At 45.2% G+C, this 25568-nt stretch overlaps 2 protein-coding genes across 4 annotated transcripts in view; both read left to right on the top strand.

The window, feature by feature from the left end:
* The window catches only part of LOC144488060 (uncharacterized), a 105322-nt gene extending 97072 nt beyond the window's left edge, over positions 1–8250 (top strand). The window contains exons 5-9 of one of the 3 annotated variants that reach the window (XM_078206080.1): positions 2292–2336; positions 4041–4103; positions 4280–4333; positions 5501–5527; positions 7833–8250. In XM_078206080.1, the coding sequence (XP_078062206.1) occupies positions 2292–2336; positions 4041–4103; positions 4280–4333; positions 5501–5527; positions 7833–7958 (315 nt within the window). In that variant the 3' untranslated portion in view covers positions 7959–8250. Of the gene's footprint in view, positions 1–2291; positions 2337–4040; positions 4157–4279; positions 4334–5500; positions 5528–7832 lie in introns of all 3 variants that reach the window. The other 2 variants (XM_078206097.1, XM_078206089.1) reach the window with 2 other exon arrangements.
* A 6993-nt stretch (positions 8251–15243) lies between these two features.
* Positions 15244–25568, top strand: part of LOC144487994 (uncharacterized) — a 116316-nt gene continuing 105991 nt past the window's right edge. Inside the window, exons 1-8 of the mRNA XM_078206018.1 lie at positions 15244–15277; positions 15380–15421; positions 17149–17220; positions 19820–19873; positions 20430–20486; positions 22453–22497; positions 22761–22814; positions 22934–22975. Coding sequence (XP_078062144.1) covers positions 15386–15421; positions 17149–17220; positions 19820–19873; positions 20430–20486; positions 22453–22497; positions 22761–22814; positions 22934–22975 — 360 coding nt within the window. The 5' untranslated portion in view covers positions 15244–15277; positions 15380–15385. The remainder of the gene's footprint in view (positions 15278–15379; positions 15422–17148; positions 17221–19819; positions 19874–20429; positions 20487–22452; positions 22498–22760; positions 22815–22933; positions 22976–25568) is intronic.

Here is a 25568-nt window from a genome sequence, read left to right as displayed (position 1 = left end):
CTTCAGGGTGGATAGATTGCATGCGGGGCGCTTTGGGCAATTTGGAGGCTGCGGCTGGTTCCCTACTGCCAGTGAAGGGAGTGGCCCACCGTACTGTAGGATCACACTCCTCATGTGGGCCATAAAGTTTAGTCCGAGGAGAATTGGCGCGCAAAGGTGAGGTAGCACAAGGAGCCTGTATTGCTCGTAAACTGTGCCCTGTACCTCAAGAGTTACCATACATTGTCCTTGGATCGGTACAGACCGGGACTGTGATGCCATGGAAATTGTCTGTTTGGCAGGGAGAACCCGGAGTCCACACCTTTTAGCAGTTTCAGGGTGTATGAAACTTTCGGTGCTCCCACTGTCAAACAGACAATTTACAGTTCTGCCACTAACCTTTACCTCCATCATGGAATGTTCCAGTCTGTAATGCCTGGTCTGATCCAGAGAGATCGACGCCACCGTTGGCCCCTGGGTGTCACTGCATGCTGCCGATGTGGATGCTGAGGACCCCTGCTGGTCGCTGCTGCATGCTGCCGATGTGGATGCTGAGGACCCCTGCTGGTCGCTCCTAGTCGTCGTGGACCATGATGGCCGCCCACATGAATCGCATGTGGCCGAGGGCTCCAAGCGCAGCGACTCCTGGTGGTCTTCCTCCTCCTCTGTCTGCCACGATGGCGCTGTCCTGAGATCGCACGTGGTCGGACCTCGTGGGTACTGCAGCGCCGAAAGAGATGGTCTCCGTTCTGGAGGGTTACAAGCTGCACTGCCGTTTTTAGGTTTGGACCTGCAGACTTTGCCGTAGTGGCCTTTTTTACCGCACTGGCTGCAGATTGCCGTTCTTGCCGGACACTGTTGCCGTGGATGCTTGGCCCCACCGCAAAAATAGCATCGCTGGCCACCTGGAGCTGCCGCCGTCGTCGAATCGATCTGGGAGCGCGGGTTCGCGGGGCGAGGAGGGAGCAGAGCTTGCTCCAACCACGTTGACTGCACGTGGTCCTCGGGGTACAGCGCCAAGCTCTTCGACGCCGCCTCCAACCTCACGGCCATCCCCATTGCCTGGGTCAAGTTGAGTTTCCCCTTTTCTAATAACTTAAGTCTGATGTACGAGGACCCTACCCCTGCTACGAACGCGTCTCGGGCGAGGTCTTGCATGTACTGCTCGGCGGAGACATCCTTACAGTCACAACCCCTGGCAAGCTGCAGGAGTTCATTGGCGTAGTCTTCTATGGTCTCGCCCGACTGCTGACGTCGTGTAGCGAGGAGATAACGAGCGTGAATCTCGTTGGGTGGCGTAATGTACCTATTCTTTAGGAGCTCGACGGCACCCTGGTAAGTGGAAGCTGCACGAATGGCTAGGTAAATCGTGTCGCTTACCCTTGCGTGGAGGACCTGGAGTCTATCACTGTCTGTAGTGATAGCTACCGAGGCTGCCAGGTAGTCCTCGAAGCACTTCCACCAATGTTCGAACGTGTTAGCTGCACCGACCGCACGTGGGTCCAGTGTCAGACGATCCGGTTTTAGGATCTGTTCCATATTCTCAGTTAATGTATTAAATTGATGCACCTCAATGAGCACCCGGAAACAAGGCTTTAGAACTGAAGGCTTTAATACATTAACAATGAAACTACTAACACAAATTCACCCGTTCAGACTGAAGGGGTCCTGCCGGAGCAGGGGGTCTTATACCCTGCCACCGGAGGCGGGACCCCACTGGAGTGTGCCATGATAACACTTAGGACAGGTAAACACCCTATCCCAACAACATAGTACAACCCCCATAACAACAACACCCTAGCCCAACAGTAATACAATAACAACCCCAGTGGTGAACCAACGATGGTTCACCACAGTGGGATTGTTGTCGATGCAGGCTCAATGGGCCAAATGGCCTCCTTCTGCACTGCAGGGATTCTATGATTCTATAAATCCACCCGGCAGTTCCCAAAGTAATTAAAGTAAAACTAATATTGTCTCGGACTGTCAGTCTTCTGTGGAATGGCCAGGATCAGTCATAATAATTGAATTATAGACATTGTCAAGTTGGAGTGTGACACCGAGGCCCCACCCATAACAGTCTGTCAACTCCAATATAGCCTTTGTTCCTGCAGAAATTTCAAAGAAACACACGCCAATTTTTATATGTCAATAATGCACATTGGGATTTCAGCCCATCTGTCTAGCAGTGGCTGTGTTAAAGAAACAAGTTCCTCGTTGTGTTTGTTGATGCTCATCGCATTTCCCATATACTGCATGGTCTGTGATGAAACTGGATCACTTTATAACGTCAGTTCTTTTCATTTTCATAGGGACCTGCAGGTTTACCAGGCTTTGCAGGGGATCCCGCTGTGCCAGTAAGTAAATAAAAATGACAGGTTATGTTTTTTCCCCCACACAGAACATTCCATGCAATGCCAGACTTCCTTTCAGCACAGGATACAGACAGCTTCAAACTCCAAGAGAAAATACAAAATAAATACAATGTAAAGCTTGTCATGAGATAGCATAACATTGTGGACCAGTGTCCTGGTTCTTATTTATCAACAACAACCTGCATTCATATAGTGCCTTTAACATAGTAAAACATCCCGGGTGCGTCAAAGGATGAGCGCTGTATTTGTGAAACTGTACTGCAGCAGATATGCAGTTCTCTCCTGTTGTGCTCTGTCTCATCAGAGGGCACAGTAAGAAGTCTCACAACACCAGGTTAAAGTCCAACAGGTTTATTTGGTAGCAAAAGCCACTAGCTTTCGGAGTGCTGCTCTTTCGTCAGGTGAGTGGGAGTTCTGTTCACAAACAGGGCATATAAAGACACAAGCTCAATTTACAAAATAATGGTTGGAATGCGAGTCTTTACAGGTAATCAAGTCTTAAAGGTACAGACAATGTGAGTGGAGAGAGGGTTAAGCACAGGTTAAACAGATGTCTATTGTCTCCAGCCAGGACAGTTAGTGAGATTTTGCAAGCCCAGGCAAGTCGTGGGGGTTACAGATAGTGTGACATGTTGCTGCCAGGCTCCGCCTGCTGAGGGCTGGAAAACTCCGCCTGCTACCAAATAAACCTGTTGGACTTTAACCTGGTGTTGTGAGGCCTCCTTACTGTGTTTACCCCAGTCTAACGCCGGCATCTCCACATCATCAGAGGACACCAAGGGACCAGGAAAGGTGCACCAATCTTAGCAACTCGTCAGTTCCAAGTTCTCAATCCTTGAGGTATATGCATTTGAATTAGAGTTCTGCCTCTTCACTACATCACGGCCAGAACTTTCCACTCCGATTCACATTGACCAGGTTCGACGACAGAAATGGAAAAGGCCAAAGTCAAATTTTACATTGATGTAAACCCGTGACGTGGTCTCCCAATATTCAACACCGGAAACATTATTTTAATATATTAACATATAATTATCAAGAGTTGCTGCATCCTCATAGGGAAGGAAGAATAGGTGATCTGTTCAATCGAAAGGTGGAACAGGGATAGGGGCAGCAGTGGCAGTGCCCCTGGGTGCCCAGTGCCATAGGGAAGATGGAGAAAGGCTGTGGTGAGGAGTCAACTATGCCATGTTGGAGCTGGACTCCTTCACAAGGGTAATTAGGAATGGCCAAACAGTGCTGTCCTTGCCATTGATGCACTGATCCTATGAATGCGTAAAAAGAAAGCTCAATGATGGTTGAGGGGAGCCCCTCAGCAGGGTTGCCTGTGATGTTCCTGTACCAAGACAGGCAGGGACGGTCTCTAAGCCTGCCTGGACTGCTGACTCCCCTCCCCCACCCCCACCACCCCCACTCCCTCCCCAGGCTGAGCTGCTGCAGGCACAACATGAATTGCAACCTTTCTGGCTGAAAATCAGAGCAAATAATTTTCAGGCCCATAAAGTCTACTCGACACAAATTAGCTCCATGTTCCAGTAAGAGCCAGACGAGCAACTCACATCGAGAGAGGGACACCAACCTCTGAGGAGTTATTTCACGTACGTTCACTCTTGATATCAGAACATGTCTTCCTGTTCATTAGTAAGGTTTTTGAAATAAACTCCCAGCACATTTTTTTCTGTTTAGGGTATCCCTGGAAAGGATGGTCCCCAAGGTCCTAAAGGTATACCAGGATGCAATGGCACCAAGGTACGTTCAACTTTAAAACATCAATTTGGCAAAAGAAAATGGCCAGCATTCAGGTGCAGATCAGGAAGTATTCTGAATTTCCATTATAATTTGCTGTTAATTCGAGACGTCTGGGAGAATGTAAATATTGCCCTCCGAGGGGGACACATAAACGTTGTAAGTACTTTCTTTTGCAGGGTGATCCTGGCTTTCCAGGAATTCCTGGCTCAGAGGGACCTATAGGACATCACGTATGTATTTTTCAAAGCTTACTGAAAACAATGCTATTGGGTAGATTGTATTTACACCCTCCCCGGTCGATGTCCCTTTTCCTTGTGTTCCAGGCTTATTCTGCACAGAAAGCACACGATAATAATAAAAAAGTGATACACTTATAGAAAGAGGCTTTGCATATCACTGAAAAAGGCTGAGAGATAATACTGCTTACAGAGTTGAGAGACTGCAACTTGCTCCAATACCACTCACCTTTTATGCTGACTGTTTACGCCAAGTAGTTTTCCCCCAATCAGTGAATTTTGAGGGAAGCAGTTTTGGCTTTTTGTGGTCGTGTTAAACAGGCACGACCTTACATTAGACATGAAAACAATGACAGCTCTTCAGAAAGTTGCCTGAAGTCATGAAGGTGCCATATCAATGGCAAGTCTTTTGTAGTGAATTGGCAGCCTGATTTACATCATACCTGTCATACTTTTCTCCTGATTTTTAAATCAGTGGGCTTCAGTGGAAATTAGAACCTAAGAACATAAGAACTAGGAGCAGGAGTAGGCCATCTGGCTCCTCGAGCCTGCTCCGCCATTCAATAAGATCATGGCTGATCTTTTTGTGGACTCAGCTCCACTTACCCACCCACTCACCATAACCCTTAATTTCTTTACTGTTCAAAAATTTATCTATCCTTGCCTTTAAAACATTCAACGAGGTAGCCTCAACTGCTTCACTGAGCAGGGAATTCCACAGATTCACACTCTTTGGGTGAAGAAGTTCCTCCTCAACTCAGTCCTAAATCTGCTCCCCCTTATTTTGAGGCCATGCCTCCGAGTTCTAGTTTCACCCGCCAGTGGAAACAACCTTCCTGCTTCTATCTTATCTATTCCCTTCAAAATCTTATATGTTTCTAAAAGATCTCCCCTCATTCTACTAAATTCCAATAAGCATATTCACAGTCTACTCAGTCTCTCATTAATATCAAGAGAGGAATGAAATAGGCCACCATTTCACTGTCACCCATTTATATTACGGCAGAAAGTCGAAACTATCGTCAAATATAACAATGTCAGTTTTTCCAAGAGGAGCTGTTGAGCTAAATTCCCATGTGAACCCACCTTACTTATTTTCAAAATTTGAAGTACGTTTCTGTCAAAATCCTGAATGATGTTTCTTTAATCTTTAACTTTCAGGGGAGTCCAGGGTTTCCAGGACTAAAGGTACGTCGTTCAGTAAGAAGGCAGCCAGCACGGGCCTGAAGGGCAGAGTGGCCTCTTTCTGTGCCGTAAACTTTCTATGATTCTAAGAGGATCTTTCGTTTAAAGTTAATTCTACCTGCTGGTATACTAGGGAGAACTTGATTGGCTAAAGCTTCTGCATGAATATGACTTTGAGTTGTATTTTGCTATTCCAAACCGAAATGGTCAAAATATCTGGGTTCTTTGGGTGACGTTTTTATTGTCATCAAGTTGTGACTGATTACTAACAGAGTTGCAGTGAAGGTTAATGTTCACTTAGCAACAATGAGGATGAAAATATTCTTGAAGCATGAACGATGATGAAAAGCAACACCTAAATTGACCCTCGAGAGTGAATATCCACAAACAGCTGGATACTGTTGATGGTGAGGATGCGTATCCACAGATTGACAGCAAGGATGATTATTTCCACAACAGCTGAGGGTGTAACTCACTCATAGGCTGGGAGTTTCCAACCCTCTTGTGGTGGGACCTGGTGCGGGAGATTCAGTGGCCCATCCAAAAGTCCACTGACTTTCGTTGGGATTGAATGATCCTGTCAGTGGGCGGGTATGGAAAATCCCGCCCAGAGGGCAGAATTTAATGCTTTCCCTGGAGACAGGAGGGAGGAGAGGGACCCATGTAATCAGGCGGGAAGGTGTGAGCTGGAGCTCCAGTTGCCTTCGCTGCTCCCCTTAATTAAGTCCAAGGCAGGAAGGGTTGAGGATTGCTTTCTCGCTTGGAGGTGAATTAAGTTAATTGAAGTTAACTGACCACAAAGAGCAATGTAAGGGCCTCGTAAGGGCCTCATTCCACTGCTACTGGTATTCAAGCGGTGCCGGGTGAGGGCTGTGCATGGCAATGACCGGGCACATCCTGCTGTGTGTATGAGCTGGTTGGGGGGGGGGGGGGGGGGGGGGGGGGGTGTTGTTGTGGTGCCTGGCGGGGTAGAGTTTCTCCTACTTTGGCAATCTATGCCAATGGAGGAACCATCCTGCAGCAAGTGTTGTCCACACGTGAAGACACCCACCTGCCCTTAAAAATAACCAACACCCCAGCCACCCCAACATCAGGGCCTCCCAGGCTGGTCCCAGCGATGCCTTTCCTCCGGGGCTCCTGGACCCGCAGGACCGGCAGTGGCCACTGCTTCTGGTATCGCTGCTGCTACTGTAGAGCTGCCAGCCTCTCATTGGTTGGCAGCTTTCACAGGAAGGAAGTTCCTCGAAACTCGATGAGGACCCCCATCACCAATTGGGGAGTTGGGGGGGGGGGGGGGGGAACGGTGTGGGGGAGGGGGGGGTGATGGAAGGTGGGTCCATTGCCACTCTGCCTGAGATCAGTGGGGGGGAAAGGGGGATCCGCTGCCACTCTGCCTGAGATCAGTGGGGGGGGGAAGGGGGATCCGCTCCCACTCTGCCTGAGATCAGTGAGGGGGTAAGGGAAGGGGCCTGCGATTGGTCTGGGTGCGGGAGGGGGTGAGGGGGCAAGGGGGTCAGTAATGTTATGGGGATGGGGCAATGTCTGTGGGGGCCAGGGGTAGGCATTATCCAGCCCGGGAGGGATGTGGCAGGGAACCAGCATTCTATCATTTTTTTGATTCTGCGCGTAAGTAGTTGGAGGCTCCGATTGGAGCTGCAGGATTTCAGGCACGTTAAACCCCACCCTCAGGTTTGTGCAACGCCATTCGGACTGACAGATATTTTTTCAGGCAGAGTGCATATGGGGCCGCCTCAGAATGGGTCTAAAAGTTGGATCTGAAACACTCCCAGTATCAAGTCCGCCCAACACTTAGAATTAAAATGGTAAAATAGGGCCAATAGTATTCTTCTCAATAATCAAATCTTGTTTTTGGAAACGGCCGGGGACAACAGATGAATAAATATCTCCTGATACATAAGTGAAGAAAAATGGCTCTGGTGCAGTCTTAGGCTGGGATTTTCTGGCTTTCCCATCACCCAGCGGTGTGACCAGTGAGCAATGCAAATGGCCATTGATTTCAGCGGGACTGGAAGATCCAGTCGGTGGCCAATGGACAGCTGCCTCTGACAGTGGAAAACCCACCATGGGGGGATTGGAAAATGCTGGCCTATTGACTGCGCATACATTTCTTCCTCATTTACCAGGGTCGGTTTAAATTGTTGTACAACTGTGCACAGTTTCCGTTTATTCAATAGGCTAAGAGTTACACAACTGTATGGAGTTAATATTTGCTAACCTGGGTTGCGGGCGGGTGGTGGGGTCGTTAATGCCATAACTGATTCATTTTGCAATACATTTATCTCTAAAGGGTGAACCCGTTCGAGTGTTACCTTCAGGAAACAAAGGAAGCCGTGGACCTCAAGGCCCTCCAGGCCCTCCAGTAAGTGTGACATCCCAAACACGTGCGTTAACATCTGGTGTGTTTGACGTATAGCAGTGGTTCCCAAAGGGAGCGGCGAGAAAGGATGGCAAGTGTGGCGGGAAGATTCAAGGACAATCAAAGAAACATTTAAACATGGATAGATATTTTTCCAAAGTGAGAGCAAGAGCATCAAAATGGTAAAATAGGGCCAATAGTATTCTTCTATTGTATTGTTTTATACTTTCTGGATGTCCCATGATCATATTATAAAGTAGTTGTGTTCTATGTTATGAATCAAGCACTGCTAGGAGTTGGTTTTTTTTGTTTTTGAATGTATTTCTTATCAATAAACAATTTGGTGTGGCGCGAGCAAATTTTTATTCCGAAAGTGCAGCCCAGTGAAAAAGGTTTGGGAACCACTGACGTATAGGATGAGGCTGATCAGATATAAAATATCTGATATAACAGAACAGGGTTCAAAATTGGGCACAGTACTGCCTGCTGTTTAGCTGCTACTGTCTCAACTACCACTTAATTCTAACTGACACCTCACTCATATTTATACTGTGACACCACAGCCTTGATTTCACAACAGTCTGTGGTGCAGACTCGCTTTTGGCAATATTTCAGAGAGCAGGACACACTGAAGGTTACAAAGAAATTCCACCTGTTAATTTGAATAATATTCTGGCAGATGAAGAACTTGCTTGGAATGCCTGGCTGCGAATGAGTTACCAAGGGGAAGGCAAAGGTTTATGTTCTTTTCAATTTTAGGCATGTTTCTTGTGGGGCTTCTCAACTATCAACAGCCCTTCTGAGAGACACCATTTTGAACATTGTGCGCAACCATTGGTATTTGGCACACACCCTTTTCATTGCGCCCAAACTACATGCCACACTTTTTATGCAAGTGGAGGTAACGGTTGTAGAACTGCAGACACATCCTACAACTTACAGCCTCGGACCTTCCTCTGTTGTTAGGGGTTTCCTGTTGACGTCAGAAGAATGGGTAGTCTCCCAATGGCCAGGCACCCAACCTTGCTCCTCCTTCACAGAATGTGAGGTCTTCCTGAATATCAACTATTTATTTGCAGCATGTTACTTCTGTTGATCAGACACCACCAGAGAATAAATTGATTTTTGTTAGTCAAGAATCCAAAAGCATTTAGCAAAAAAAAACATTTTTTTAATTATCTAATTTAAGGGTCAACAAGGACCTCCAGGGTGGCAAGGATCTAGTGGGCCACCAGGCCTCTTGGTAAGTGTCTCATTTTTCTACATTAAAGGTCCGTGTCATTTTATGCCAAAGATTAAGGATGACTGCTTCTGTTAGTATGATATATACTTCACTGGTAGCAGACTAGCCTTAATTTTGTGCACCTAATAACTTTGAATCACAATACTGCCTCAACAGCTCTGTATCTCAGACAATACTGTGCCTCACTGCAAGTGATGAGGTCAAGAGATGGCTGAACGCATAAGAAAGTGAAATTGTTTTGCCCGACAAGAAAATCCAAGAAAATCAGTCAAGCAAATAAAGTTACTCTACTTTGCCTGAGGGAAGCTAAATCATTCCGCATGCACCAGACTTCACACCTGGGATTTTGAGGAATCATTTAGCACAGGAGCAGCCCCAAGCCCAACACTGAGCCACAAGGGAAAAGTAAAGCAACACTTTCAGTTCAGTCAAATTTCTTTTCAAGGTATTCGCCTCTGATTGGGGAGACTATTCAAAAACATGCTGAATTGCAGGGAATGTATACGTGAAGGACACAAGACGATTCTCAGCCCTTTGATCCATGGCGATAATTTTCTGAATTGTTGGCGGAGAACTCCTCAATAGATGAAAAATTGTGGGCAATGTGGGTGAGCTTCCTCCTGGTGGCACAAACCCCCATACTACCCTGTTATGATAGAAGAATGTTCACAGAAGGATTAGAAACTTTCTAAGAGCCAATTATGGTACATGATTCCCAATTAGGGGGAGATGGTGGCAGAATGGTAATGTCACTGAGCTAGTAAAGAGGCTCAAGTCAATACTCTAAGACATGGGTTCACGGACCCTCCATGGCAACTGGTGGAATTTAAAGTCAATTGATAAAAAATCTGGAATTGTAAACTAATCTTAGTGATGGTGACCACCATCGATTGGTGTGAAAATCCATCTAATTTATTAATGCCCTTTAGGTAAAGAAATCTGCCATCATTACCCGGTCCGGCCTACATGTGACCTCAGATCCATGTACTGTGGTTAACTTTTGAAATGGCCCAGCTAGACACTCAGTTCAAGGACAATTAGGGATGGTCAACAAATGTTATGATGCCCACATCACTTGAAGAGTCATAGAGTCATAGAGGTTTACAGCATGGGAATAGGCCCTTCGGCCCAACTTGTCCATGCCGCCTTTTTATTTAAAACCCCTAAACTAATCCCAATTGCCTGCATTTGGCCTATATCCCTCGATACCCATCGTACCCATGTAACTATCTAAATGCTTTTTAAAAGACAAAATTGTACCTGCCTCTACTACTGCCTCTGGCAGCTTGTTCCAGACACTCACCACCCTCTGTGTGACAAAATTGCCCCTCTGGACACTTTTGTATCTCTCCCCTCTCACCTTAAACCTATGTCCTCTAGTTTTAGACTCCCCTACCTTTGGGAAAAGATATTGACTATCTATCTTGTCTATGCCTCTCATTATTTTATAGACCTCTATAAGGTCACCCCTCAGCTCCTACGCTCCAGAGAAAAAAGTCCCAGTCTATTCAGCCTCTCCTTATAACTCAATCCATCAAGTCCTGGTAGCATCCCAGTAAATCTTTTCTGCACTCTTTCTAGTTTAATAATATCCTTTCTATAATAGGGTGAATAGAATTGCACACAGTATTCCAAGTGTGGCCTTACCAATGTCTTGTGCAACTTCAACAAGATGTCTCAACTCCTGTATTCAATGTTCTGACTGATGAAACCAAGCATGCTGAATGTCTTTTTCACCATTCTGTCCACCTGTGACTCCACTTTCAAGGAGCTATGAACATGTACCCCTAGATCTCTTTGCTCTGTAACTCTCCCCAACGCCCTACCGTTAACTGAGTAAGTCCTGCCCCTGGTTCAATCTACCAAAATGCATTACCTCGCATTTGTCTAAATTAAACTCCATCTGCCATTCATCAGCCCACTGGCCCAATTGATCAAGATCCCGTTGCAATTGGAGATAGCGTTCTTCACTGTCCACTATGCCACCAATCTTGGTGTCATCTGCAAACTTACTAACCATGCTTCCTATATTCTCATCCAAATCATTAATATAAATGACAAATAACAGTGGGCCCAGCACTGATCCTTGAGGCACACTGCTGGTCACAGGCCTCCAGTTTGAAAAACAACTCTCTACAACCACCCTCTGGCTCCTGTCAAGAAGCCAATTTTGTATCCATTTAGATACCTCACCCTGGATCCCGTGAGATTTAACTTTATGCAACAACCTACCATGCGGTACCTTGTCAAAGGCCTTGCTAAAGTCCATGTGGACAACATCAACTGCACTGCCCTCATCTACCTTCCTGGTTACCCCTTCAAAAAACTCAATTAAATTTGTGAGACATGATTTTCCACTCACAAAGCCATGCTGACTGTCCCTAATCGGTCCTTGCATCGCTAAACGACTGTAGATCTTGTCTCACAAAATACCTTCCAACAATTTACCCACCACAGATGTGGGGCTCACTGGCCTGTAGTTCCCAGGCTTTTCCCTGCAGCCCTTTTTAAACAAAGGCACAACATTTGCCACTCTCCAATCTTCAGGCACCTCACCCGTGACGATCGATGATTCAAATATCTCGGCAAGGGGACCCGCAATTTCCTCCCTAGCCTCCCACAACATCCTGGGATATACTTCATCAGGTCCCGGGGATTTATCTACCTTGATACGCTTTAAGACTTCCAGCACCTCTTTTTCTGTAATATGTACACTCCTCAAGACATCATTATTTATTTCCCCAAGTTCCCTAACATCCATGCCTTTCTCAACAGTAAGTACTGATGAGAAATATTCATTTAGGATCTCACCCATCTCTTGTGGATCCACACATAGAAGACCTTGTTTATCCTTAAGAGGCCCTACTCTCTCCCTTGTTACTCTTTTGCCCTTTATGTATTTGTAGAAGCTGTTTGGATTCTCCTTTGCCTTATCTGCCAAAACAATTTTGTGTCCCCTTTTTGCCCTCCTGATTTCTCACTTACTCTATTCCTACACCGCCTATATTCTTCAAGAGATTCACTTGATCCCAGCTGCCTATGCATGTCATGTGCCTCTTTCTTCTTCTTGACCAGGGCCTCAATATCCCGAGTCATCCAGGGTTCCCGACTTCTGCCAGCCTTGCCCTTCACTCTAAGAGGAATGTGTTTACCCTGAACCCTGGTTAACAGACTTTTGAAAGCATGCCACTTACCAGATGTCCCTTTGCCTTCCCACAGACTCTCCCAATTAACTTTTGAAAGTTCCTGCCTGATACCATCAAAATTGGCCTTGCCCCAATTTAGAATTTTAACTTTTGGGACAGACCTATCATTCTCCATAGCTATCTTAAAACTAATAGAATGATGGTCACTGGTCCCAAAGTGATCCCTCACTTACACCTCTGTCACTTGCTCTTCCTTATTTCCGAAGAGGAGGTCAAGTTTTGCCCCCTCTCTAGTCGGACCATCCACATACTGAATGAGAAATTCCTCCTGAATACACTCAAAAATTTCTCTCCATCCAACCCTCCAATACTATTGCTGTTCCAGTTAATGTTGGGAAAATTAAAATCTCTGACTATTACCACTCTATTTTTCTTGGAGCTAATCTCCTTACATATTTGCTCCTCAATTTCCCGCTGACTATTTGGGGGCCTATAGTACAACCCTATCAAAGTGATTTACCCCTTCTTATTTCTCAGTTCTACCCATATCGACTCAGTGGCCGAACCCTCGGATATATCCCCTCTCAGTACGGCCATGACGTTTTCCCCCTCCTCTCTTACCTCCTGTTCTATCTTTCTGATAGCATCTGTACCCTGGAACATTAAACTGCCAGTCCTGTCCCTCCCTTAGCCATGTTTCAGTAATTGCTATAATATCCCAGTCCCACGTACCCATCAATGCCCTGAGGTCATCTGCCTTGCCCGTCAGGCCTCTTGCATTGAAATAAATGCAGTTTAATCTGGACTTCCCTTGCTCTCTGTCTTGCTTTTGCCTGAACTGTCTGGTACTAGGATTACTGACACTGCCTTTACTAATTAATGTGTTCTACATAGAACATAGAACAGTACAGCACAGAACAGGCCCTTCGGCCCACAATGTTGTGCTGAGCTTTATCTGAAACCAAGATCAAGCTATCCCACTCCCTATCATCCTGGTGTGCTCCATGTGCCTATCCAATAACCGCTTAAATGTTCCTAAAGTGTCTGACTCCACTATCACTGCAGGCAGTCCATTCCACACCCCAACCACTCTCTGCATAAAGAACCTACCTCTGATATCCTTCCTATATCTCCCACCACGAACCCTATAGTTATGCCCCCTTGTAATAGCTCCATCCACACGAGGAAATAGTCTTTGAAATAGTGCTCTCTTTAACTTCTGTGCCGTCCTCAAACTTCTCTTCTGTCTCCCTACTGCTTTGGATCCCACCCCCCTGCCAAACTAGGAAGGAATTAATATAAAAAATACATGGACCAAAAGGGAGTGGGGCATTGTGATGGAGAATGCAGGCAATAGGATTAACATATTTGTGTGATTTCCCAAAATTAACCCATCTTAGTTAAGGAAAGATTTTGCCTCATAGTATCCATTGCTATCCATTTGCAAATTTGCCATTTTAAGTACTATAAAAAAGCAAAGCATGTTAGCGATGAAACCAGTTTTCTGTGGGAAAATATTTCCATGTAATAAGAATTTAAGGCATAAAGGTGAAATTTCAGAAAACTAAGGCAGTTTAAAATGACTTTTTAATATAATTCATCATATCACCAAGAGGTTCCAATATTAATGCAGTAATCTGTAATCCTGGTACCCAAATCAATTATAAATCAAACAGAGAACATAAGAAAGGATGGAGTAGAGAGACTTGAGGGAAGTGGGACAAGGGTTCACTTGCATCTTGTCCAGGAGAAGGGACGAGTGATTTGAAGACACCTCCACGCACCACCCCTACCCCGCCCACTCCCCACCACCCAACCACCTAAAGTAGACATGGGGAGCATGGGGAAAATAACAAGGTTACATAATCTTCAATTCACAGAGCAAAAATAAAATGTAACATTCACTTCCAAGGAATACAAGAAATTGCAACCTAAAAAACAAGCAAACTTATCCATTTACACAGTGTTCTCTGAATCAAATCACAAACTGTTTAAGTGAAGGATTTTGTAAGTGAGTTCAATTTTGCAGTCGTGTTTATTGGTGCCATCTGATTATCATTATTATTGGCTATCCCTTACAAGCAAAGATGATCATCTCCCATGAGTCCAAAGTTGGCCAATGAGACCCATTCGAGATCGGCAGACTGCATGACACATAAGACATTTGTTGTTCTGTGGCATGTCATAGAGTCATAGAGGTTTACAGCATGGAAACAGGCCCTTCGGCCCAACTTGTCCATGCCACCCTTTTTTTTACCACTAAGCTAGTCCCAATTGCCTGCATTTGGCCCATATCCCTCTATACCCATCTTACCCATGTAACTAAATGCTTTTTAAAAGACAAAATTGTACCCGCCTCTACTACTACCTCTGGCAGCTTGTTCCAGACACTCACCATCCCCTGTGTGAAAAATTGCCCCTCTGGATCCTTTTGTATCTCTCCTCTCGCATCTTAAACCTATGCCCACAGTTTTAGACTCCCCTACCTTTGATGAATGATTTTGTAAGTGAGTCCAATTTTGCAGTAGTGTTTATTGGTGACCTGATGATCAGATTATTGGCTATCTATTGCAAGCATGGATGATCGTTTCCCATGTCTGGTCATTAATAATAACTAGAAGCTTTCAGAGAACACAATCCTGTTCCTATCACCATCTACTGGTCGTCAAAGGGCTTGGGAGATGAGCTCAGAAAGGAAGACGTCTGTGCGTGATATCTTCCAGCATGGGGCAACTGTTGCACACCAGCTCCCACCTGTGTCTTGACAGAATGAAACATTGATCCCAAGGCAAGGAGACGGGGACAATTGAGGCTTTTATTCTGCTGCAGTTCCACCTGCCTGAACAGCCGTTGAGATATTCCAGATGTGATCTGACAAAACTGAACAAGCAGTTTCACACTCCTGAAACATGTTTTAAATTTTAATTTCTGATCTTTCTATTTGTTGCTAGGGTCCACCAGGGCAACCTGGTCGTCCAGGACCAAAGGTAAAATGTGTGGAGCCGGCTTTGCTTCGTTCCTTCCTTTTAAAAAGATTCTTTTAAAGCTTTGATGAAATATAAATCTGCTTGATTGTTTTCTTTGTGCAGGGCAACATGGGATTGTTCTTTGTGGGTCCCGAGGGTGACAAGGTAACAGAAATTTGTTATTAGGATTGTGATCGGGAATGGGTTATATGAGATCAAACAATTTGTATATTTAAACAAAATTGACCATGAATCGTGGAAAATGGACATTGATACGGACAGGAGAGGGGTGTAATGACTTTACCAAGACCCTTGAAGTCGGCCTTCTGGAGTATGAGCTCCCTGATTGAGGTCATAATAACCTGCCCAATCAGGGAGCCTCACCTATCTATAAATATGCGAGTGTCAGGTCCACTGGCACTCCAGATTCTGTCTTTGTACCTGAAGCACTCCAGAAGTGGAACAGAGTTTGTAAATAAAGGAAATCTGGTGAAGGGACAGAGCGGCCTCTGAGGGGTTATTTCAGGGGTGGTCAATTTAAACCGCCCTGATTTCCCTGCTCACTACTCATCCATAAATAGAAAAGTGTTTTTTTTTTCATTCTGATTTCCCACTTTATAAATGGTGTCTTTTCCTGGATTCTTAAATTGAGAGTGTTCCAATCCTCTATGAATAACTTGCCCAGCAAACTCGAGGTGAGATGAAATAAGAAGAGTTGGTTTATTTTTACACACACACAAAGGCGAGAGAGGTTTCGTAATGTTCATCCCTTCACATTCACACAATAGACGGGGAATAAGAAGAAAGGAAGAGGGTTCAGTGCAGGATCACAATAAAATACAAGTTAGGGTTTTACTTGCGTTCCAAGTCCAGAATCAAAAGTCAAATGGAATGTTCCTGTAATGGGGAAGTTGACTGATTGTACAGTGACCCTGTCTTTCCAGAGGCAAGACTTCCACGATGGCAAAAGGCACATGGTGTGAGTTAGTCTTGGAGGCACAAATCCAAGTGTTCCAAGAGTTTGGAGGAGGGCCAGAGGTCTATCATCTGCCACCTGCACAGGCTGATTCCCATTGGAGGTCAAACTGTAACTCACCAAGATCTGAAGACTGCATACTTAAAGAAAGTCAACTAGTCAAAGTCTCAGTCCTGTGATACTGACTTCAAGTTATTAAATGAGGCTCTCATGTTGAAACCATTTGTGTTAAAACACTTGGGCCATTAGCATCATTATTGGAGATTAGGATATGTGAATGGTTATCTTTGTTCGAGTTGGCTAGAGCAGACCAACCGTCTGCTGGGTCATTGTGTTGGCTGGGCTGGAATGTCTATGATATGCAAAGGAGTCTTACATTCCAGATGTTTGAGATGTTAGCCTTTGTTAACTTTGAAACCACTGGGCGCTAGCATGTTTAAGCTTTAAGTTTATTCATTAGTGTCACAAGTAGGTTTACATTAACATTGCAATGAAGTTGCTGTGAAAATCCCCTATTTGCCACACACTGGAGCCTGTTCGAGTACAAAGAGGGAGAATTTAGCATGGACAATTCACCTAATCAGCACGTCTTTCAGACTGTGGGAGGAAACCAGAGCACCCAGAGGAAACTCACGTAGACATGGGGAGAATGTGCAGACTCTGCACAGACAGTGACCCAAGCCTGGAATTGAACCTAGGTCCCTGGCGCAGTGAGGCAGCAGTGCTAACCACTGTGCCACCGTGCTGCCCTGTGACTGCAAACCGTGCCACTGATTGATTCTGCACCTATATTGTGATATTTTTTCAAACACACTTCTGTAATTATGTCTAAACTGATGAATAGCAGATGCATTCCAATTAACCATTTCTCAAGTTATAACATCTTCTGATAAATTGATGCTTATGTTGGAAACAGGGTGTGAAAGGTCTTCCTGGCCCTGTTTATCGACCAGGTGGTGGTCCATCCATTACGGAGAAAGGACAGAAGGTAGGCAATGCTTTCCAATGCAGCAACTAAATCTACAGATTGTGGCTCCAAAATCTACACTAGGTCCTGAACACATAGGCAGAAATTTTCTGGCCATTCCCACCGGCAAGATTTTCTGGTCCCCTTGCCACGGCGTCCCCTTGCCACAGGTTCCCCAGCGGCGGAGTGTGCAATCAATGGGAAAACCTGTTGACAGCGGCAGGACCAGAAGATCCCATCACTGGCCAATGGCGGGCATCCTCCATAACCGCAAAACATGGCGGGGGGGGGGGGGGGGGGGGGGGGCGGGAAGGGGGTGTCCAAGATCCCACCCATAATCTAGGCTGACAGTCCAGTGAAGAGCCTTGAGACAGAGGACAGACACTATCCTTGCTGAGTGTGTCATTTGTTTAGTTGTAAATCTCACAATACTTTAGTGGATAGAAAAGCGACTGTCCAATAAAATTAAATACATTTCTGAGTTTGCATAATGATACAAAATAATGATTCGCAATAGATTTACTGACACAACTGGTGAAGACATTCAGTTGTCAGTCAATGCTAGCATCAGCCTTGTTTGAGGAATGATGTGGAGATGCCGACGTTGGACTGGGGTGGGCACAGTAAGAAGTCTCACAGCACCAGGTTAAAGTCCAACAGGTTTATTTGGTAGCACGAGCTTTCGGAGCGCTGCTCCTTCATCAGTTGTTTGAGGAACTATCCCTGTAGTATAACAAAGTGTAACTTACACTCTCCATGAATAACAATTAAATTATTCTCTTTTCTTTCATGAGTACGAATGGAAGCAGCTTCTTCTCCTCCATGTGATATCCCTCCTTCTCCATAAAGCCCGATTATCTCCCCCTACACTGTATAAAACACTGGTTACTTCTATTTTCATCAGTGCATGAGATTCTAGGAATATCAAGTAAAGATACAATATTATTTTTTAAATCCAAAGTGCTATGTTAGATAGGTTTTTGTTTAATGTACTGAGACCGCTCAGAGCCATAACTCAAATAAGTGAGAATTTTCCAGTATCCCTCCTGGGATAGAGCTGATTTACAACGGGAACGGCCATTTAACTGTAATGGTGCAATGTTAAGAATGTGGGTTGTTGTTAAAATAAAATTAAGTAGCTTACATTTCTTACAAAACCAACAGTAAAATTAAAACATGGGGGCTAACAGACTGCCAGAGTCCTGAGCCATGGGGCGGGGTGGAGGGGGAACTGGGATAGACAAGCTTAGGGAGAAGAGAACTAGAGATGGACACTGACCTTGGAAGCAGTGAGTGCTGCTGGACAGGATGCTTTGGTGTGGGCCTCTCCCGTCGCAGGTTAATTCCTATTAACTGGCCACTTAAAGGGGCCTCAAATGCTACATGGACGGTTATGGGCCCGACCCCTTTCCCGCCACCCGGGGGTGGGTGGTACGTGGCAGCTACTTTACAGGGACCCTGCCTGCCAACATATTGTTGGGGAGTGGGGGCTGTAAAATTCAGTCGGTGATATACTCCAGTTGAAAAGATATACGATATATATATATGTATGATATATCGCCAGGTCGATTGCCAATTGGAGGTGCAAACTGGTGCTGAGTTGAGGGAAGCAGAGGTACAACATTTCACAACTGTTCGCTGGCTCAGACTGCATTCCCACAGCAGTTCAATGATTTTATTGTGTTTCTAATGACCTCCCCCACTGCTGCAACAAGCTTGACTCCATCTAGAGACTAATCACTGATGTATGCAGGACTTTAGATGGACAAGTGGAGAAGTAGCACTTCCCTGCAAAATTGAGATTTAGAGCAGGTTACCCTGAGCAGTGACAATCTAGGTGGGAAGGTACAATAACTTGTTTTTCATATATGTGCATGTGTTGCGTCAGAAGGTGGGCCATGTGTTGACACCAAGGCCCTGATTTTACCGGCACACCCACCCCAAAATCAGGGCGGGCGAGGCTCAGAAAACGGCATTCTCCGTTGGCCTTGGGCGGATGTGCCAGTAAAATCCTGGCCCAGGTAATTGTAGTTTAAAACAAGGCCTGAGAAGGATTGTTTTTAATGTTACTGGCATATCACAGAACAGATTTGTGTGAGGAGAGAGCTAGGACCCAAGACCAGAGTAGTGAGGCCCTCAGAGTGTGCATGCAGGAGTTGTTGGAGTGTGTAAGTTATGGGTAAGTTGGAGTCGACGAGTTGACGGGTAAGATAGAAGGACTTTGGTTGGAACTGTGACAAAACAAGATGGCAACAAGAAAAATTTTCAAAAGAAAATTTTAAGTCATGTAATTGGATTCCCCTCTCCTCCTGGCTAGTTGCTGTGTTAATAGTATTAATAGATAGCTGTTTGCTGACCGCTGATCCTTTCTTGGTAAGTTGTTTATGTTTCCACAATTTTTTCATAATAGTTTGCATTTATGGATGCGACTTGTACATTGGTACCTGTTAAATTGTGACTAATGCTGCTGTGTATGAAATTTGGCCAATGTGGCACTTAGAAGTGTGATGAACGCAGAATAAATGTAAAACATTTACATCCAGAATTAGCGTGAAAATGGTACATGTATTAAGTTGTACCGACTGGAATTCCAGTCAAATAATTGTATTTTCTTCCACAGGGCAGTCCAGGACCTCAGGGAGACCCAGGGTTTCCAGGCCCCACAGGTTTATCAGTAAGTATCTGTGGTGATTAATCTATTATTCTAAACAATTATGTTGTTATAAAAACCCATCTGGTTTTTAGGGAAGGAAGTCTTTACCTGGTCTGGCCTACATGTGACTCCAGGTGGAATTTTCTGATGGTGGGACTTTCCTCTCCTGCTGAAGTCAATGGACTTTTGAATGGCTCACTGCATTTTCCAGCCCCACCACATTTTCCAGCCTCACCCCCTCCATGACGGAGCCACAAAATTCAACCCAATGACTCTTAATTCCAGATTTTTATTGAATTCAAATTTCATTGTTTGCCCTGGTGAGTATTCAAACCCAGGTCCTCAGACCCTGGAGTATGTGCATTACTAGACAGTACCACTAAGCCACCACCTCTCCTCTAATACTGCTTAGTTCCAGTTAAGTAAAGGAGCACTTCGTCTTAATCTGAACCTAAGAGGGCAAATAATAAAATATCTTTATTGCTGTTAGTTAGATTTTGGATGTTTGAGGTAGTGGAATCCTCTTGGCATTTTGATTGGTGTTAAATAATAGAAAACTTCCTAATTTGTTTTATAGGGTTCTGCATCTGGTTGCAAGGGAGAGAAAGGAGAACATGGAAACCCAGGGCCTCCGGTATGACCTGATTTCGGATTTGATTAGTTCAGGGGAAAAAAAATTCTGCATTCGAAGAACAAGAACAAAGAACAAGAAGAAGTACAACACAGGAACAGGCCCTTTGGCCCTCCAAGCCCATGCCAATCATGATGCCCCAACTAAACTAAAAAAACCTCCTGCCCTTACTCGGTCCGTATCCCTCTATTCATGAACCCACGCAGATGCCTCTTCAATGTTGTTAATATAACTGCTTCCATCACAGCCACTGGCAGCGCGTTCCAGGCACCCACCACTCTCTGCATGAAAAAACTTGCCCCGCACATCCCCCTTAAACTTTCCCCCATCTCACCTTGAACCTGTGCCCTTTTGTAATTGATATTTCCACCCTGGGAAAAAGTCGTTGACTATCCACCATGTCTATGCCTCTCATAATTTTGCAGACCTCTATCAGGTCTCCCCTCAGCCTCCATCTTGCCAGTGTAAACAATCCTAGTTTATTCAACTCCTCCTCATAGCCAAAGCCCTTGAGACCAGGCAACATCCTGGCGAACCTTCTTTGCACTCTCTCCAAAGCTTCCACGTCCTCCTGGTAGTGTGGTGAACAGAACTGCACGCAATACTCCAAATGCGGCCTAATCAAGGTTTTATATAGCTGCAACATGATTTCCCAACTGTTTTCTCTTGCATATTTAATAATCGTTGGACTGCGTAGGTTCATAATAAAGAAATCTGAAGGGTGCATGTATTGTAAAGATTATGTTTGACTCAATTATTATCCTATCACCAGAGTGTAAAACTGGTGTTGCAAATGAGCTGCTTGTCAGAGGAACTGCCTGATTTTGATTTTCATGGGAATGAAAATTGAATGGTTTCTATAATGATGAACAAGTCACAAATTTTACAGTTAGACATCTGACGATCATCCTCTTGTCGGGTGGGGAGGGGGGGTGGGTCCCAGATCATCCTCTGGTCGGGGGGGGGGTGGGGTGGGTGGGTCCCAGATCATCCTCTGGTCGGAGGGGGGGGGTTCCGCTGCCAGTCTGCGGCCGATCGGTGGGGAGGGAGGGGGCAGGGGTTCCGCCGCCACTCTGCAGGCGATCCCTCCTCCCCACCGGAGGAATGAATCCCTCCTGCCGGAGTGGACGTGCGGCCGTGCCATCCCACAAAACCTTCAGGATGAAGCGATTCCTCGCTAAGAAGATGAAGCAGAACCGGCCGATTCCACAGTGAATCCGCATGAAAACCGGCAATTAGATCAGCACAAGTCCAAGAGGAGACACTGGAGAAGGACCAAGCTGGGCCTGTAAAGGGATACACCATCACTGGTACACTACCAGCCACAGATTACTCTTCCCTGCAGGGGCAAGAGAGCGGGAGAGATGGCTGTGCTGGTAGTGTACCAGTGATGGAGTATCCCTTTACAGGCCCAGCTTGGTCCTTCTCCAGTGTCTCCTCTTGAAATTGAGGATGATCTGGGTCCCGCCCCCCTCCTCCCAACACCCCCCCAAACAAAGGATGACCTGGGTCAGAGAGCCATTGGAGGCTCTGACCCCGCTCTTCGGAAGCTGCAGCGACGACTTCAGACTTTCATTTTGCAGGTCGCTTACAGCGCGGATGCAGAACAGGCCAGAAGACGGTAAAGTGGGATTTGGTGGTCGGGTTGGGCACGCGGTTCATTAAGTCGATTTAATGCATTTAAATCGTCGGGCCGCCCGAATTGGGTGTCGGTAAAGCCGCGATCTGCTCAGAATCGGGTGCAGATTGCGGTACAGGCCCGACGCCCAACTTTACCACGATTTCACGCCCGTTTATTTTGGTAAAATCGGACCCTTATTGTTAGCATGACAACATTCAAATCAAGCTTATCTCAGTCTGTAGCTCACAATCTATATGTGCTCATGTTTTCAACTTTCTCTTTAAAGTTATCAAAGTGAATCATAGAGTTGTAAAATGACTCCAATAATTTTTTTTAAATTATTTGTAGGGAAGACCAGGTAAAAATGGAGCACCGGGACTGCCAGGGCTCCAGGTGGGTCTGACTTCTGTTAACAATAAAATTCCGACATTCATAAGTTACGCTTTTTTGCAGAGGGTTTTCGCTTTTCTAACCATCCTCATTTTTAGAAGACTACTCCATAATCTCTTGGTAGCCTCAACTTAATTATTAATATTTTCAACTGAAAAATCACATCACTGATATAAGCCATCTTAAATTTAGACATCATTTTTCAAAGTTGGGGTTGAATACAAAGGAGTGACCATGTTCTGAACTCTGTGTTTTCTGTATCGCAGGGATTGAAAGGTGATCCAGGTTTCTTCGGATTTCCAGGAAGAGAGGGAACTCCAGTAAGTTGCTGTGCATTCTGACTAATTGACCAATACAATTAGGTTTCATTGTAATAATTACGCATGTACCATATATTTGTAACATGTGTAACATACTAAATATTATTATTTTAATCTAGGGAAGGAAAGGGGAAATGGGTCTTCAAGGACCACCTGGCCCAGTAAGTACTCACCTTTGTTTAAAAAGCATAACACTTTAAGATAAAAGTTTATTTATTAATCACAAATAAGGCTTACATTAACACTGCAATGAAGTTACTGTGAAATTCCCCAAGTCGCCACATTCCGGCACCCCGTTCGGGTCGATGCAGCTAACCAGCATGTCTTTCAGACTGTGGGAGGAAACCGGAGCACCCGGAGGAAATCCACACAGACACAGGGAGAACATGCAAACTCTACACAGTGACCCAAGCCTGGAATCAAACCCAGATCCCTGGTGCTGTGAGGCAGCAGTGCTAACCACTGTGCCACCATGCCGCCCCAAGGACTTCAAGGGCAGGGGTTCAATCTTTGCCTCCCAATCATCATCTGAAAACAAAGTGGATTCAGATTTATACTGATGATATGGAGCCAAATGTTGAATAAATCATAGATTTCATAGAATCATAGAAACCCTGCAGTGCAGAAAGAGGCCATTTGGCCCATTGAGTCTGCACCGACCACAATCCCACCCAAGCCCTACTCCCTTATCCCTACATATTTGCCTGCTAATCCCTCTAACCTACGCATCTCAGGACATTAAGGGGCAATTTTTTAGCATGGCCAATCAACCTAACCCGCACATCTTTGGGCTGTGGGAGGAAACCGGAGCACCCGGAGGAAACCCACGCAGACACGAGGAGAATCTGCAAACTCCACACAGTGACCCAAGCCTGGAATCAAACCCAGATCCCTGGTGCTGTGAGGCAGCAGTGCTAACCACTGTGCCACCATGCCGCCCCAAGGACTTCAAGGACAGGGGTTCAATCTTTGCCTCCCAATCATCATCTGAAAACAAACTGGGCGGCACGGTAGCACAGTGGTTAGCACTGCTGCTTCACAGCTCCAGGGACCTGGGTTCGATTCCCGGTTTGGGTCACTGTCTGTGTGGAGTTTGCACATTCTCCTCGTGTCTGCGTGGGTTTCCTCCGGGTGCTCCGGTTTCCTCCCACAGTCCAAAAATGTGTGGATTAGGTTGATTGGCCAGGTTAAAAAAAAGTTGCCCCTTCGAGTCCTGAGATGCGTAGGTTAGAGCGATTAGCGGGTAAAATATGTGGGGGTAGGGCCTGGGTGGGATTGTGGTCGGTGCAGACTCGATGGGCCGAATGGCCTCCTTCTGCACTGTAGGGGTTTCTATGACAGCGATTCAAGCCAGGAATTGAACCCAGGACCTGGAGCTGTGAAGCAGCAGTGCTAACCACTGTGCTACCGTGCTACTACTTCTCCCAAAGACTATGCCTAATTTCTTCAACTCTTCTCCTCTCAATTTCCCATTTGCTTACTTCAGTGGCAAAAGCCTTGCTATATAATGAAGATAAATGTCAAAACAATCGATCAAACTGACTCCCTAAGAGGGTATAAGCAAAATGTATGCTTTCCCAGCTTTTCTCATTTCCTCTCTGAGAGCAGACCTTGTGAAATATTTATTTGGCTTGCTGCAAAATGTATTGCATTGAATTAAAAATCATGTTTAACAGAAAAAGCAAAACCAGGAAGTGGGCCAAATTGGTTAGTTCTTTCAAAGAGCCAAAACAAAAACGATGGACTAAATGGCATTTGTCATTTGATACACATTTCCATATAATGGTCATGTTGGTGTGACCCTAGCTTCTGATATGGGTTTAGCACATCAGAAAATGATCACTATTAGTGAACTTAAACCGACTCAACCAATTATTAAGGGTGGATCCCAGCAAAATATTGTGAAGAGAGATTGAACAGTTTAGGCCTATACTCTCTGGAATTTAGAAGAATGAGGGAGATCAAATTGAGGTATACAAGATGATAAAAGGTATGGATAAAGTAGACGTGGAGCAGATGCTTCCGCTAGTGGGGCATTCTAGGGCGAGAGGTCTTAGACTTAGGATAAGCGGTAGCAAATTTAAAACAGAGTTGAGGAGAAACTACTTCTCCCAAAGGGTTGTGAATCTGTGGAATTCGCTAGCCCAAAGTGCGGTGGATGCTGGGACAGTGAGTAAATTTAAGGAGGAGTTAGACAGATTTTTAATTGGTAATGGGTTGAAGGGTTATGGGGAGAAGGCAGAAAAATGTGGATGAGGAGCATATCAGCCATGATCGAATGGCGGAGCGGACTCGATGGGCCGAATGGCTGAATTCTGTTCTTATATTTTACGAATTTATGAAATTATGAAAAGCCTTTTTAACACTTAAACCATGTTTTAGTACCACTTTGGACAAAGCGCATTTCAGTCAGGAAGAGGAGCTGTATGAAAACTCTCCACAGGGTGGGATAACATTAAGGTCACATCATTTAATCAAACATTGGAACAAACAGCCTTTATCACAAATACTACAGATCCATCACGCTGTTAAGAGAGAATTCTTGAGCATGATATTGTATTGTGCATAACAATGAATAAAGTTTATTTATTTATTAATGTCACAAGTAGGCTTATATTAACACTGCAATGAAGCTACAGTGAAAATCCCCTAGTCACCACACTCCGGCGCCTGTTCAGGTACACTGAGGGATAATTTAGCATGGCCAATGCACCTAACCTAAATCTTATATAACTCATAGACATTCAGGGATGT

This window comes from Mustelus asterias, chromosome 3 (assembly GCF_964213995.1).
Source record: "Mustelus asterias chromosome 3, sMusAst1.hap1.1, whole genome shotgun sequence".
Classification (NCBI taxonomy): domain Eukaryota; kingdom Metazoa; phylum Chordata; class Chondrichthyes; order Carcharhiniformes; family Triakidae; genus Mustelus; species Mustelus asterias.
Note: the sequence above shows the minus strand (reverse complement) of the source record. Positions and strands in the feature narration are given on the sequence as shown.